Here is a 15265-nt window from a genome sequence, read left to right as displayed (position 1 = left end):
AATCAACCTAACCCGCACATCTTTGGACTGTGGGAGGAAACCGGAGCACCCGGAGGAAACCCACGCAGACACGAGGAGAATGTGCAAGCTCCACGCAGACAGTGACCTGAGCCGGGAATCAAACCCGGGACCCTGGAGCTGTGAAGCAGCAGTGCTAACCACTGTGCTACCGTGCTGCTTCACAGTGAAAAATCAAGGCGAAGTATTAATTTAATATCTCTGCCATTCCTTCATTGTTCATAAGACATCCTTTTATATATTTAATTGGTCCCACCTTTCTATTAATGATTCTTTCCTGTTTAAAAAAAAAATCCTTTCCCATTTCTTTAAACTTTTACCAGTTTTGCTTCACACCCTTTGATCTTTTTGCTTTCTTTGTATCCAGCTTATGTAATTTGCTTCAATAATGCTGGGTTTCATCGCAGGCCTCTTTTAGAATCATAAGAAATAGGAGCAGGAACAGGCCATTCAGCCCATTGGGCCTGTTCCAACATTCAACAAGAGCATGACTGATCTGATTCTAATTCCAATTTCCTTCCTGCTCCCCCATAACCCTGGGTTCATTAACGATAAAAAATGAAACACAGCCCTGAATATATTCACCGACCCCGTCTCTCCAGCTCTCTGGGGAAGAGAATTCCTGTGGTGTATCACACAGGGGCCAGCAGGGTGGCAGCTTTAGACAGGATGAGGAGTTAGTGTCAAATAGAATTCAAAAAACTAACATCCCTCAGAGAACAAATTCCTCATCTGTCTTAAATGGGAGGCCCCTTATTCTTAAATTGTGCCACCGAGTTCTGGATTCTACATCAAGTGAAAAGATCCTCTCAGCATCGAATCTATCAAGGCCCTCTCGGAACCTTTTATGTTTCAATAAGATCACCTTAACTCCCATGAGTCTGGAATGCGCTGCCTGGGAGGGCGGTGGAAGCGGGTTGCCCCATTTCCTTTAAAAAGTATCTGGGTGAGCACTTTCAAGGCTATGGACCAAGTGTTGGCAAGTGGGATTAGATAGGAGGTCAGGTGTTTCTCACGTGTCTGTGCAGACTCGGTGGGCCGAAGGGCCTCTTCTGCACTGTATGGTTCTGTGATTCCACAGCAGCTTCTCATTTAACATTTAGACCGATGCCTATGATCACAGTCCTTACATCTGATTTCTTCACATTTAAAATTGACATGAGGATTTATGAGAATGATGACAAATGTATGATTGCGTAGAATGTGATTACACAAGGCTTCCATTGTGGATTAGTTTATGATAGTCACCTGTTATTATTCACAATATCAGAATCATAACCAACACCCCAAGTCATGTTACTCTCCTTCACTTGCCAGCCATCTGTGCTCCTTGGCATTACTCATGTCCCACCTCCACTTGCTCAATGGCCTCCTGCTATTTGACACTAACCCTTCACCCTGCTGGCTCCTGGCCACTGTTTCTGCACCTCTGTGAAACACCACAGGAGATATACTCGTGGATACAGAGAGTTTTTTACATTGGTAATAATTCAAAAACTCAAAATCATATACAGATTGGGATTTTGGATTTAAAACAGGTCTCAATGAGTTTTGATAATAATTTGAGTGCAAGTTTACGCGAAATGTAATTCTTCAATTTGACAGATTATTTCACATAAATTAGCCTGATCTGTCTTATTACCCATGATACCTAATATCTGAAGCTCTCTTGCTTTCGATGACCATCATGCTTTGAGGCCCCGCTGTTTTCCCTCGTGACCTGCTGCCTGCTCCATCCAACCTAACATGCCTCAATAAGTTAGCCTGTTCACCCCTTCTTCCCACAAACACAAGAATGTACTGTAAGGGGGGAGTGCTATCCTAGCTTCTGTCAGGTCCAAAAACTAGTTTAATCTCTGCAGCAAACAGCTACAAGCCGCATTTCCATCCCCGATTGTGGGTTTACCCAAGTTTTGTCTTCCGCTCGTCGTGGAACCGGTTGACGAACTTATTGGCCTGACTTTGCAGGGCTCCACGAAGGGACATACTTCGTCTGCTGCAAATCTTCTCTGTTTCTTGGACAAAGGTTTCCACGGTTCGGGACAGTGCCACAAACTCCGAGGAGTTCAGCTTTTCAAGGAAGCCATCCTTGAAAAAGGAAAGAGTAAAAACAAACTAAGTTAACAACATGAAAAACCAATAAAGTACAAGCACGTTACCACACAATTAAAGTGAATATTTATCTCTCTCCCTCTTGAATGAGCTCCCATTCAACCATCCTGGTTCTGAGTGTTGCTTTGCTTAGTCTAACCTGTACAGTGAACTGCACGGGGCAGTGGGTTAGTATGCTGTCCAGCTGTGTTTAAATCCTTCCCAGTTTTCTTAAACAAAGAAACTGAGGCAAGTGCCAAGGCACCAACAAGGCTGAAAAGATCAGCAAGAACATGCTGATTGATGACGAAGGACTGAAGATGGTGCCAGTGATACATTACCTGTTGGTTATGCATGCAGGTGACCTGGAAAAACTGAAACAAACAAGATTGTTACTATGACACTAAAGGGCCCAGAAAGATGGAAGTGTAGTTATTCCAACAAGTCACTGGGAGGATGGGAGGAGGCAAGCATTGCCAGTTCGCAATCTGAAAAAAAAGATTGATGAATGGAAAGTAGATTATCTAAAAAAAAGTGATGAATAATACTCAGTTAAGGAGGAGGAACAAATAGGGAGGACCCAGGTAAATATGAATTTATGGTAGAATAGCCAGTGGATAAGTCCTGGGGAGTGAAACTCCCCTTCTCCTGACAATAGTCAAGTCTCCACATGAAATGAATTTGGAGATTTTCAGCCATGTTCCTACCTACTGCAGCCCTACAGTTCAGCACAAATTAAGCAATGCCAACTAAAAGTTAAAGTTTATTTATTAGTGTCACAAGTAGGCTTACATTAACACTGCAATGAAGTTGCTGTGAAAATCCCCTAGTCGCCACACTCCGGCGTCTGTTCGGGTACACTGAGGGAGAATTTAGCACGGCCAATGCACCCTAACCAGCACGTCTTTCAGACTGTGGGAGGAAACCGGAGCACCCGGAGGAAACCCATGCAGACACGGGGAGAACATGCAAACTCCACACAGACAGTGACCCAAGCTAGGAATTGAACCCGGGTCCCTGGCGTTGTGAAGCAGTAGTGCTAACCACTCTGCCACCGTGCTGCCCTTGAACATGGGATGTGGCGAGATTTAACTGGCTCACTTCTGAGGACAATAGATCAAATGTTACCATCTGTTTTCTTGTTCCCCATTATTCCTGCCCCATGGGGTGGCACAGTGGTTAGGACTGTGACCTCACAGCGCTAGGGACCCGGATTCGAATCCCGGCTTGGGTCACTGTCTGTATGGAGTCTGCACGTTCTCCCCATGTCTGCATGGGTGTCCTCTGGGTGCTCTGGTTTCCTCCCACAGTCTGAAAGACGTGCTGGTTAGGGTGCATTGGCCGTGCTAAATTCTCCCTCAGTGTACCCGAACAGGCGCCGGAGTGTGGTGACTAGGGGATTTTCACAGTAACTTCATTGCAGTGTTAATGTAAGCCTACTTGTGACACTAATAAATAAAATAAATAAATAATTATCTTTCTGCTCAGCATGTTATTTAGCTCCCTTTGCTCCTGTGTATTCCTGACATGAACTAGAGAACAGAAATACCACTGATTGAATGCATTACAATGGCACTGCCAATGGGATCACAGATTAGAGAATTTAAACTTAATCATTTGCCAATAAAAGCTATAGAGTGAATGAGTCTGTTAATTATCACACCATCATCCGGTGTCACTGACACTGCACAGGAACTGGTGAATTTTTCAAACGGAAAGCACTAAATTTTCAATACAATTCCCTCAATGTTTGATTATAACAAGCCTACCACTGAGTGATGGAACATGATCTGGTCCTGTGGAGAAGACAACCTTGATTCGGATTATTTTGGAGGGTGAAATTCATAAAAATTCACTATTTTCCCGGTCACTTAAATCTAGCAAGTAATTTAACAATCCTTAGTGATGTTCATTTGTTATTTTTGCATTTATAACTGTTTACAGTAGCTTATCAATACATAAAGATTATGTAATTAAGATTAGCAGCACTTACACAGTTCAAGGAAATGAGGTTCGTTCCAGTAAGTCAATTAAAGAGGAAAGAAATGAGAGGAAGAAGAATCTGAATTTAATTTTCAAAAGGGCAATTATTTCAGCATCATCACACCTATCGTAGCTGTATACAGCATAATCTAAAAAGTTTAACACATTATAAAAGGTCCCAACCTACACTCTGCACATATTGATGATATTATTATATGTAAGCAAACCACAGGTAAGAAGGCAAGCACATACAGCGAGGGTACAACCACATCAATAGTTTTAGAGAAGTTAATGGCCCCAAGTTTCTTGGATTCCACTTGCACAAGTTCACACCTGCTTGTGTATCAATGAGGTCATTGGCAATTGGTTGCAGAGTTCTCGCGCCTACCCCAGGTTGTTAATAAATAGAATCAAACAAGTTCAAATACATGGCCATCGATAAGAGTAAACATGGAGTGGGGTACTGGCTGCTACCTTAGTGTCTCAACCCAATTCAGAACAGCTGGAAATGTACCGGTGGATGCCTGAAAATTTTCAGATACACCAAGACTGACAGCACTTTAGTTACGTAAGACTCAAGCGTATTCGTCACATAGATTCAGAAAACTTGGATGACTTGGTCTCTTGCATGGAGGTAGGGATAATCCATTGAGGAAAGTTGCAGTGTAATGTCACCCCTGAGTTGCACCAAAACCTTCCAGGAAATTCGAGACCATGAAATCTATCTGGTCCATCAAAATTCTGATTCTGACAAAAGGCACCTGTCGCACAAACTTTTTCCACCTCCTCAGCAACAGATGAGCACAAAGTTTCAACATTTAAAAGGAAGTAATGCTTTGATCAGACTTCCTGCAGGACTTTGATCATCAGTGCTCCAGAATTGAGAGACAGCAGAAGCATGTTTCTGTGATATTCCTGCTGCTTACTTTCAGTTTCTACCAGCCCAGACATTCAGCATTCTGCAGAGTCCATTGCCTTGTGTTACAATACGGTTTACAAAAAAATTCAGTGAACATAACCAGATTTGAACACATTGGTTTGAAACTGGACCTCTACAGGAAAGCCCACATATAGCATTCCAAGTGACAGTGGGTGGCATAGTGGTTAACATTGCTGCCTCACAGCGCCGGGGACCAGGTTCGATTCCCGGCTTGGGTCACTGTCTGTGTGGAGTCTGCACGTTCTCCCAGTGGGTTTCTTCTGGGTGCTCTGATTTCCTCCCACAGTCCGAAAGACGTGCTGGTTAGGGTGTATTGGCCATGCTAAATTCCCCCTCAGTGTACCCGAACAGGCGCTGGAGTGTGGCGACTAGGGGATTTTCACAGTAACTTCATAGCAGTGTTAATGTAAGCCTACTTGTGGCACTAGTAAACAAACTTTAAAACTTTAGATTACTAGTTCAGTTTGAAAAATACAATCTTGACCAACATCTGAAAAGGTCAAATAGTTAGAAACTAAAGAATGAAGTTTTTAGAATCCTAACTATAATATTCAGATTGCAGTCCTTGTTACTTTATTTAAATGCATTTTTATTTTTTAAAATCTCCCTTTGAAGATTTTGTACAACAGACACCAGTGTGCACATGATGAGCTTTGGAACGGGTTTGTTAACTTATCCTTCTGTAAAGTAGACTTGTGCAATAATCTGTTAGAAATCTCTGGGATAACTTTAACAAGATAATTACAAGGGCAGATGCTGGCAGTTCCAAAGCATCTTATGTCCTTGGGACAATAAAATTTAAGAGATCAGAAAAGGGAATAAATGGGCTTGTCAGAATGCTGAAAAAGCTGCACAAATTACTGGAAAATTAAGCTTCCCAATACAGTTCTAGAAATGCCTCCAGCAATATTTTTCCATTCTACAACTGGAATTCATGCAGCTTAGGAACCCATCAGTTCATTCAACAGAAACAGGAAGATAGCGTGCCACACTTCCCTCATACACATTTGTACGACTGCCAGAATCTTATAATTTACATCAGAACTGGGCAGTCACAGAGCGGCAGGCTTTCCCGTTTGCAAGTCTCATACACTCCCCGCCCCCACACCGCTTGCCTGGAAAATGAGTGCAGAAAGTAACCATTGGGGAAATCATTTTTATGACTGGGGAATATGATTGGAATTTGGACTTCCACACAAGAGGCACATCCAGGACAAGTTGAAGCATGAACAAATTTTTCCAAGGTAATTTTCAAAACAAAATGGTCACCTCCCCAAACAACAGCAGCTTTTACCGAGAGAGCAGAATGCCGACACAGCTGAGTAATGGATGACTGCTGCAGAGAATAATACAATGTACACAACCAGGAAGCACAGCAGGCCATTCGGCCTCATGAGTTTGTGCTGGCATTTCTCCCACTCTTTCCCTATAGCCCTGCAATATTTTCCCCTTCAGGTATTTATCCAATTCTCTTTTGGCAGTTACCATGGGATTTGTTCCCATGGCCCTTTAAGGCATCACACTGCAGATCAGAACAGCTTACTGTCAGATAACGTCCTCTCCAATTCTTCCGCCAATTACATTAAGTCTGCGTCCTCTTACAACGGAAACAGTTTCTCTTCATTTACTCCACTGGAAGCTCTATTTTTGACACCTCTATTAAATCCCCCAGTCGCTACAAGGAGAGCAATCCCAGTTTCTCTTCTCACCACAGGACTGAAGGCCCTAATCCCTGGGACCATTCTGGTAAACCCGTCTCTGCCCCTCTCTCCATGGAACTTTGGCACCCGTCCTAAAGTGTGGTGCCCAGAATTGGGCTTTTATATTTAATCAGTGTTTTATGAAGGTTTATAAAGGGTTAGCAGAGCTTCCTTACTTTTGAACTCTGCCTCTATCTATAGAGACACTGGCGACATGTGCTTTTCAGCAGCCGTCCCAGCTTGTCATATGACCTGTGAAGATGTCTCTTTATTTGCCAATATATCCCAGTGGTTACACAAGTTGCATTTACATTTATCTAAGGTCACAAAGATTTGAAACAGATCATTCATAAAACAGAATTTTATTACTCGGGTTTGAAGGAAAATTATGAATAAGAAGGTCTGAAGTTTATAAACTTTTATTTAGGCAAAAGCTGGCAGGGTAAGATATAGGTCAGATTGATCTAGAAGGAAGTTGGCACAGCGAGGTTTCGGCATTAACACAGGAATCAGTTTGAGGTTTGTAGTGTAGGGCATGTAGCCAACAGGGCTGGCTACTGGATATCAATGTAATCTATAATCGAGAGACAGCACGGATAGGGCCAGAAGATAAGCCCAGGCAAAAACAAGCATGTAGCAGGATGCAGGCTCCTGGAAGAGAATGCAAAGCGTGCGGAGGCACAGACATTTACACTGGATACGCAGGTTTCTGGGAGGTTACTTACCTAATCAGCTGAGAATTCACACTAAGACAACGCTCAATATTCTCTCCTCAGATGAAATCTGCATTGTTACCGCCATAGCAACAAGAAATCTTTTTATGGCTACTAATTGCAGAATCATTTTGGTGGAATGTCATAGAGGTTTACAGCATGGAAGCAGCATGCCGCCTTTTTTAAAAAAAAACCCCTAAGCTAATTCCAATTGCCCGCATTTGGCCCATATCCCTCTATACCCATCATACCCATGTAACTATCTAAATGCTTTTTAAAAGATAAAATTGTACCCGCCTCTACTACTACCTCTGGCAGCTTGTTCCAGACACTCACCACCCTCTGTGTGAAAAAATTGCCCCTCTGGACACTCTTGTATCTCTCCCCTCTCACCTTAAACCTATGCCCTCTAGTTTTAGACTCCCCTACCTTTGGGAAAAGATATTGACTATCTACCTTGTCTATGCCCCTCATTATTTTATAGACCTCTATAAGGTCACCCCTCAGCCTCCTACGCTCCAGAGAAAAAAGTCCCAGTCTATTCAGCCTCTCCTTATAACTCAATCCATCAAGTCCCAGTAGCATCCTAGTAAATCTCTTCTGCACTCTTTCTAGTTTAATAATATCCTTTCTATAATAGGGTGACCAGAATTGCACACAGTATTCCAAGTGTGGCCTTACCAATGGCTTGTACAACTTCAACAAGACTTCGCAACTCCTGTATTTAATGTTCTGACCGATGAAACCAAGCATGCCGAATGCCTTCTTCACCACTCTGTCCACCTGTGACTCCACTTTCAAGGAGCTATGAACATGTACTCCTAGGTCTCTTTGTTCTGTAACTCTCCCCAACGCCCTACCATTAACTGAGTAAGTCCTGCCCTGGTTCAATCTACCAAAATGCATCATCTCGCATTTGTCTAAATTAAACTCCATCTGCCATTCGTCAGCCCACTGGCCCAATTGATCAAGATCCCGTTGCAATTGGAGATAACTTTCTTCACTGTCCACTATGCCACTAATCTTCGTGTCATCTGCAAACTTACTAACCATGTCTCCAATATTCTGATCCAAATCATTAACATAAATGACAAATAACAGTGGACCCAGCACTGATTCCTGAGTTAGAATGTGTTAGAATTGAACAGAAAGATTTTATATAATTGATGAACAACACCAGAAAGTAATCAGTTAGAAAGGAGAAAACAAGAGAGGCTGAGAGCCTGTAAATGCAGAAAACTGACTCGTGGCTTGATGCTCGGACAATGAAAATTTATCCAGTTAGAAAATGCTGTTTACACAATTTGCAAAGTAAATTAAGCCTTCAGCAATCAAATGATGAGCAGAAGACAATAGACATAGTCAAATTACACATTTAAACAGAACAGTAACATGGCAGAACTGCACAATTTAATTTACCTTAGCTCGAGCCATTAGAAACTTAACACACCGGTCATGGCAGGTGTCAGAAGCACTGTAGAGAAGTTCTTGAAGATTATTGGCAACTCTGCCTAGTTCCAATTCTGTCAGTCGCAAGTCATCACTGACCCTAAAAAAACAAAAAGTAATTTGGGGGTAAATTCTTCAACTCATGCTTTCAGAAAAAGAGACAAAACACCAAGATTTGTTGTTTTGGGAAGATTGTTTCTCATTTCCCAAGTATTTCTCTTCCTGGAATAACTTGCCACCATCGCACATCATCCTCCAACCTTCAGACCAGGGATTGGAGATGTGGAATTGTCCACAAAATTAACTCTTCCACAACTGGCCACCAGAAACAAAAGGCCACAGAAGCCGATTTTTGTACACATTCTATCCAGACACCAGGGCAAGAGGGAATGAAATTCAGCTGAGGAACAGTTGCAGGTGAGACATGATCCCAAGGTACAACCATTCAAAACATTTGCCCGGTAGCGAACACCAACCCGGAATGTGAAGCAACTCAAACTATATTTTCATTAGCCCAATCCTTTCATCACAATAATTTTTGTACCATTCGGATATGCTCAATGATCGAGATATTAAGGAGAACAGAGAAAGCAAATAGGGACAAGCTACATCCACTGGTGGGGGAGTCTGGGACGAGGGGGTATGGAGTAAAAATCAGAGTAAGAAGTCTCACAACACCAGGTTAAAGTCCAACTTTAACCTGGTGTTGTGAGACTTCTTATTGTGGTTACCCCAGTCCAACACTGGCATCTCCACATCGTAAAAATCAGAGCCAGACCTTGCAGAAGTGAAATTAGGAAACAGTTTTAACCACACACACACACGCACGCACACACACACACGCACACACAGAGTGATGCAAGTTTGGAACCCTCTTCTCGCACCAATTGCTGTTTGCAGATCAGTTACTAATTTTAAATTCGGGTTAACCAATGCTGTGTATAAGGAGAAAGGCTGCAATCAGCCATGATCTCAGTGAATGATGAAACGGGCTCGAAACACTCAATGGCCTTCTGTCCTATGCTCTACAGTGGGGGATATGCCGGGCCACAAGGTTACAGATTGTGGTCAGGTACAATTCTGCTGCTGCTGATGACCCACAGAGCTCCTGGATGCTCAATCATCAGTCACTAAATCTGTTTGAAGTCTGTCCCATTTAGTATGGTGATAATGCCACACAACACGATGAAGGGTATCCTCAATGTGAAGATGGGGCTTCGTCTCCATAAGGACTGCGCGATGGTCACTCCTACCGATTAGACTCATGGACAGATGCGTCTGTGGCAGGCAGGTTAGCGAGGATGAGGGCCAAGTACGTTTTCTCCCCTTGTTGCTTCCCTCACCACTTGTTATAGAGCCCAGTCTAGAAGCAATGTCCATTAGGGCCCAGCCAGCTCAGCCTGGGGCGGTAACGAGCCGGCCTTGGTGATGGATGTTGAAGTCACTCACCCAGAGTACATTCTGTGCCTTGACCACCCTCAGTGCTTCCTCCAAATGGTGTTCATGGAGGAGGGGCGGCACGGTAGCACAGTTGGGGCGGCACGGTAGCACAGTGGCTAGCACTGCTGCTTCACAGCTCCAGGGTCCCGGGTTCGATTCCCGGCTCGGGTCACTGTCTGTGTGGAGTTTGCACATTCTCCTCGTGTCTGCGTGGGTTTCCTCCGGGTGCTCCGGTTTCCTCCCACAGTCCAAAGATGTGCGGGTTAGGTTGATTGGCCAGGTTAAAAAAAAAAAATTGCCCCTTAGAGTCCTGGGATGCGTAGGTTAGAGGGATTAGTAGGTAAAATATGTGGGGGTAGGGCCTGGGTGGGATTGTGGTCGGTGCAGACTCGATGGGCCGAATGGCCTCCTTCTGCTCTGTAGGGTTTCTATGATTCTATGAGTACGGATTCATCGGCTGAGGGAGGACGGTACATGGTAATCAGGAGGTTTCCTTGCCCATGCTTGACCTGGTGCCATGAGACTTTATGGGATCCAGAGTCAACGTTGAGAACTCCCAGGGCAACTCCCTCCTGACTGTATACCGCTGGACCGACACCTCTACTGGGTCTGTGCTGCCCAGGTTGATGCCTGGTGGTCCGTCCAGTTTCATTCCTGATTGACTTGCTTGGCCATTTCAGACGGCAGTTCAGAATAAACCACATTGCTGTGGACCTGTAGTCACACGTAGGCCAGACCGGGTAAGGATGGCAGATATTCATCACTAAAGGGGCATTAGTAAACCACAAGGTAAACAAACCTGCAGATATTTTTAAGGCACGGTGGCACAGTGTTTAGCGCTGCTGCCTCACAGCGCCAAGGACTGGGTCAATTCCAGCCTCGGGTCACTACCTGTGCGGAATCTGTATGTTCTCCCCGTGTCTGCGTGGGTTTCCTCCGGGTGCTCCGGTTTCCTCCCACAGTCCAAAGATGTGCAGGTTAGATTGGCCATGCTAAATTGCCCCATAACGTCTGGGGGACTAGCAGGGTAAATACTTGGGGTTAAGGGGATAGGGCCTGGCTGGTATTGTTGTCAATGCAGATTCAAGGGGCTGAATGGCCTCCTTCTGCACTGCAGAATTCTATGATTAGGGCTGAGTAAACTTGTCTGGATAGCATCCGTCCTCTCTGATAAAGAAATGTGATTCTACTGCCACCCAGTGGTCAGCACAGATCTTGCATGCTGATGCTATAAAACAAGCATGGTGACATGGTGTTTGTTAGAGGCATGCATCCCGTGCAATTGCCGAGGAGACCCAGTGAAAAGTCACGCACACACTTGTAATCACAGATCCCCTGTTATTCTTTCAACTCTCTTTACGTTACCTCTTACTAACATGCTTTTTCACAAACATACCCATACAGTGGCACAGTGGTGAGCACTGGATAAAAGCAAATTACTGCGGATGCTGGAATCTGAAACCAAAAGAGAAAATGCTGGAAATTCTCAGCAGGTCTGGCAGCATCTGTAAGGAGAGAAACGAGCTGACGTTTTGAGTCCAGATCACCCTTTGTCAGAGCTTTGACAAGGGCTCATCTGGACTCGAAACTGCTGAGATTTTCCAGCATTTTCTCTTTTGGTTTCAGTGGTTAGCACTGCTGCTTCACAGCGCCAGGGACCCGGGTTCAATTCCCGGCTTGGGTCACTGTCTGTGCAGAGTCTGCACGTTCTCCCCATGTCTGCGTGGGTTTCCTCCGGGTACTCCGGTTCCCTCCCACAGTCTGGAAGACATACTGGTTAGATGCATTGACCGTGCTAAGTTCTCCCTCAGTGTACCCGAACAGGTGCCGGAGTGTGGGCAACTAGGGGATTTTCACAGTAACTTCACTGCAGTGTTAATGTAAGCTGACTTGTGACAATAATAAATAAACATTATACAGGTTAAGTAGGTAGCATTTAGCATCATTGTCTTGCAAAATGCTGGGTCTCCAAATGAAACCAATGTACTGGGGCCTCTGCAGGACACACTCTGCCCCCACTGCAGAATCACTGTTGTTAAAATGTGTACGCGACATGCACTAGTTCTAGAATCTGAAATTATTTTATTTAGAAAGGAACTATGCATCATGTTTCATGAGTAACATTTTGATGAATTTAAAGCAGAGTATTGTTCTTAACTGCATTATTAAAATTAGCCACCGTAACAAGGTGATGCTTTTATATCAGAAAACTTACTTTTTTATTGAAATTCAAGAACATGAAAATCCATGAAGTTGGAGCATGATAAACAATTCTTCTAAAACGACATAGGAGCAGCAGATCAATTAATAAGGCATCAGAGTTAAATATGAAAAAGGTGTGGGAAGGAAGATTGCAATAATGGGCTTATTGTGAGTCCCTTCAGTCTGGTTAATGGAAAGCTGGAATAATCCACTGAACTCTTGTAAGTGGATTATCTTTTCTCTGTAAAAGGCATTCTCTTTACAATCAAATGGTCTGAAAAAAGTACCACCAATTGCCTGTTTATCAAGTGCATTCTTATTCACATATCTCCTTCATGTTCCCGATGGTGGGGGAGTCCAGAACCAGGGGTCACAGCCTGAGGATTCAGACCATTTAGGACAGAGATGAGGAGACATTTCTTCACCCAAAGAGTGGTGAGCCTGTGGAATTCATTACCACAGGAAGTAGTTGATGTCAAAGCATTGAATGTATTCAAGAGGCGGCTGGATATAGCACTTGGGGCGAACGGGATCAAAGATTATGGGGAGAAAGCAGGATTAGGTTATGGAGTTGGACGATTAGCCATAATCGTAATAAGTGGGGAAGCAGGCTCGAAGGGCCAAATGGCCTCCTCCTGCTCCTACCTTCTATGTTTCCATGTTTCTCTGGTAGATGTATGATTTTGTAGAATGGTGGAGCAGGCTTGAGGAGCTGTATAGGAACATAAAACTCAGGGGTAGGAGTCCACCAAGTGGCTCTTTGAACCAACACTGTCATTTGATGAGATTGTGGCTTTTCCTGTTTCTTATCTCCACCCAAACTGATTCTACATCTTGCTCTTTCAAGCTAAGATACCCCACCACCTTCCTCCGGCTCAATCCATTTCTTACACTGGGAAATATATTACTTAAGCAAAATGACGACATATATTGGCCAAGAAAAGGTTGCTGATTGTTTAACACGAGTGAGATTTAGCAGTACATGTCTCTCATTTGTTTTTTAAGAATTGATATACGGCACTTTTGGAGGCTTGAACATTTGAGGAATGTAACTCAATCATAGAACAAAACTCAAAGCAAGTTAAAGCAACTGCTGGAAATTTTGGTGACAAACTCAGAAAAAGTTGAAAATATTCAGCGAGGGATCAGACTTTTCTCTGTGCGGAGGAAACGTTTACTGACTTCTGTTAATTCCAACTGCTTCTGTTGATAAATTTCAGATATTGTTTCACACCGTTGGCATTAAAAGTATTCCTAATGAAATAATTAAATCATTAATTTGAAGAGAAATTCTGTAGGGCTATCGGACAGAGGCAGAGGGTGGGATTAACTGAACTGATATTCCAAAGAGCTGCTGCAGCTATGAAGGGTCACATGCTCTCCTTCTGTGCAGCAACATAGAAACATAGAGGATAGGAGCAGGAGGAGGCCATTCGGCCCTTCGAGCCTGCTCCGCCATTCATCACGATCCTGGCTGATCGTCCAACTCAATAGCCTAATCCTGCTTTCCCCCCATAACCTTTGATCCCGTTCGCCCCAAGTGCTATATCCAGCCGCCTCTTGAATACATTCAATGTTTTGGCAGTTTTGTAACTCATCATAATTTCGGTTTCCATATACGGCATCTCATATTAGTAATGTCAGGAATTAAAACGAGGGAGGGAAAAGTTAACTGTTACAAGCATTGACTCTTTCAGAGATGTGACATTTACAGAGCAGAACTTACATGATTTCTAACCCTCCTGGTGTGGCTGAAGATAATGTTTGCTCCTTACTGGAGGAGGAATCAGTGACACACTCTGCTTCTGACGTAGAGTCACTACCACATGGGTCATTGTTTTGGTAAGCTGTCCTCTGTGGCTCCGTTTCTACTCCGGGTGAAGATAGTTCTCTCTCGCTGTATGCATCACTGATAAACATGCCTTCATGCGTCAAATAGGCCACTTCTGTATCCAACGTGTGACCCAACCCAGGGCTCTTCTGACTAGAGATAGCTTCCATTTCCCTGCTTTTTCCCCGATTTTTATCCAATACCAGGAAAACGACATTACGAATGGTACTTACTGTTGCCTGCACAAGGTTTTGGTGACAAAAGCACAGAAATCAACACTCTTTGAGCAATTGTATTATTGTCTATTCATAATTAATTTATAGAATCATAGAATCCCTACAGTGCAGAAGGAGGCCATTTGGTCCGTCAAGTCTGCATCGACCACAATCCCACCCAGGCCCTATCCCCTTAACCCCACATATTTACCCTGCTATTTCCCCCGACACTATGGGGCAATTGACCATGGCCAATCAACCTTACCCGCCCATCTTTGGACTGTGGAAGGAAACCGGAGCACCCGGAGGAAACCCACACAGACACGGGGAGAACATGCAGATTCCGCATAGACTGTCACCCGAGATCGGAATCGAACCTGGGTCCCTGGCGCTGTTTGGCAGCAGTGCTAACCACTGTGCCACCGTGCCACATAGAAGTAATCAGAGATGGTACTCAAATTTCAGGGTCTAAAATTGTAATTCCAATATGCGATTGCTATTGTGGACATTATTAATAATGGGCAATTTTATACAGTTTACCCAATTACCGTCATTTTCAGTAACAATTAAGAACTAGAAAAGGATAAAATGCTAATTTTTAAACTAAAATCTCCCTCATTCCTTGAGCCCAACCAAACTCCACATGCAAACATCTTGTTGTCTAAATCTTGCCAGGGTCAGGT

At 43.7% G+C, this 15265-nt stretch overlaps 1 protein-coding gene across 3 annotated transcripts in view; it reads right to left on the bottom strand.

Moving 5' to 3' along the window:
- The window catches only part of vps54 (VPS54 subunit of GARP complex), an 86494-nt gene that overhangs the window by 35411 nt on the left and 35818 nt on the right, over positions 1-15265 (bottom strand). For 2 of the 3 annotated variants that reach the window (XM_078230433.1, XM_078230435.1), the window contains exons 12-14: positions 14263-14606; positions 8865-8994; positions 1925-2106 (exon numbers count right to left, since the gene is read on the bottom strand). In XM_078230433.1, coding sequence (XP_078086559.1) covers positions 1925-2106; positions 8865-8994; positions 14263-14606 — 656 coding nt within the window. The remainder of the gene's footprint in view (positions 1-1924; positions 2107-8864; positions 8995-14262; positions 14607-15265) is intronic. The other variant, XM_078230434.1, reaches the window with a different exon arrangement.

Source organism: Mustelus asterias, chromosome 15 (genome assembly GCF_964213995.1).
Source record: "Mustelus asterias chromosome 15, sMusAst1.hap1.1, whole genome shotgun sequence".
Lineage (NCBI taxonomy): Eukaryota > Metazoa > Chordata > Chondrichthyes > Carcharhiniformes > Triakidae > Mustelus > Mustelus asterias.
The sequence above is the reverse complement of the archived record's forward strand: the minus strand, read 5'-3'. Positions and strand labels throughout refer to the sequence as shown.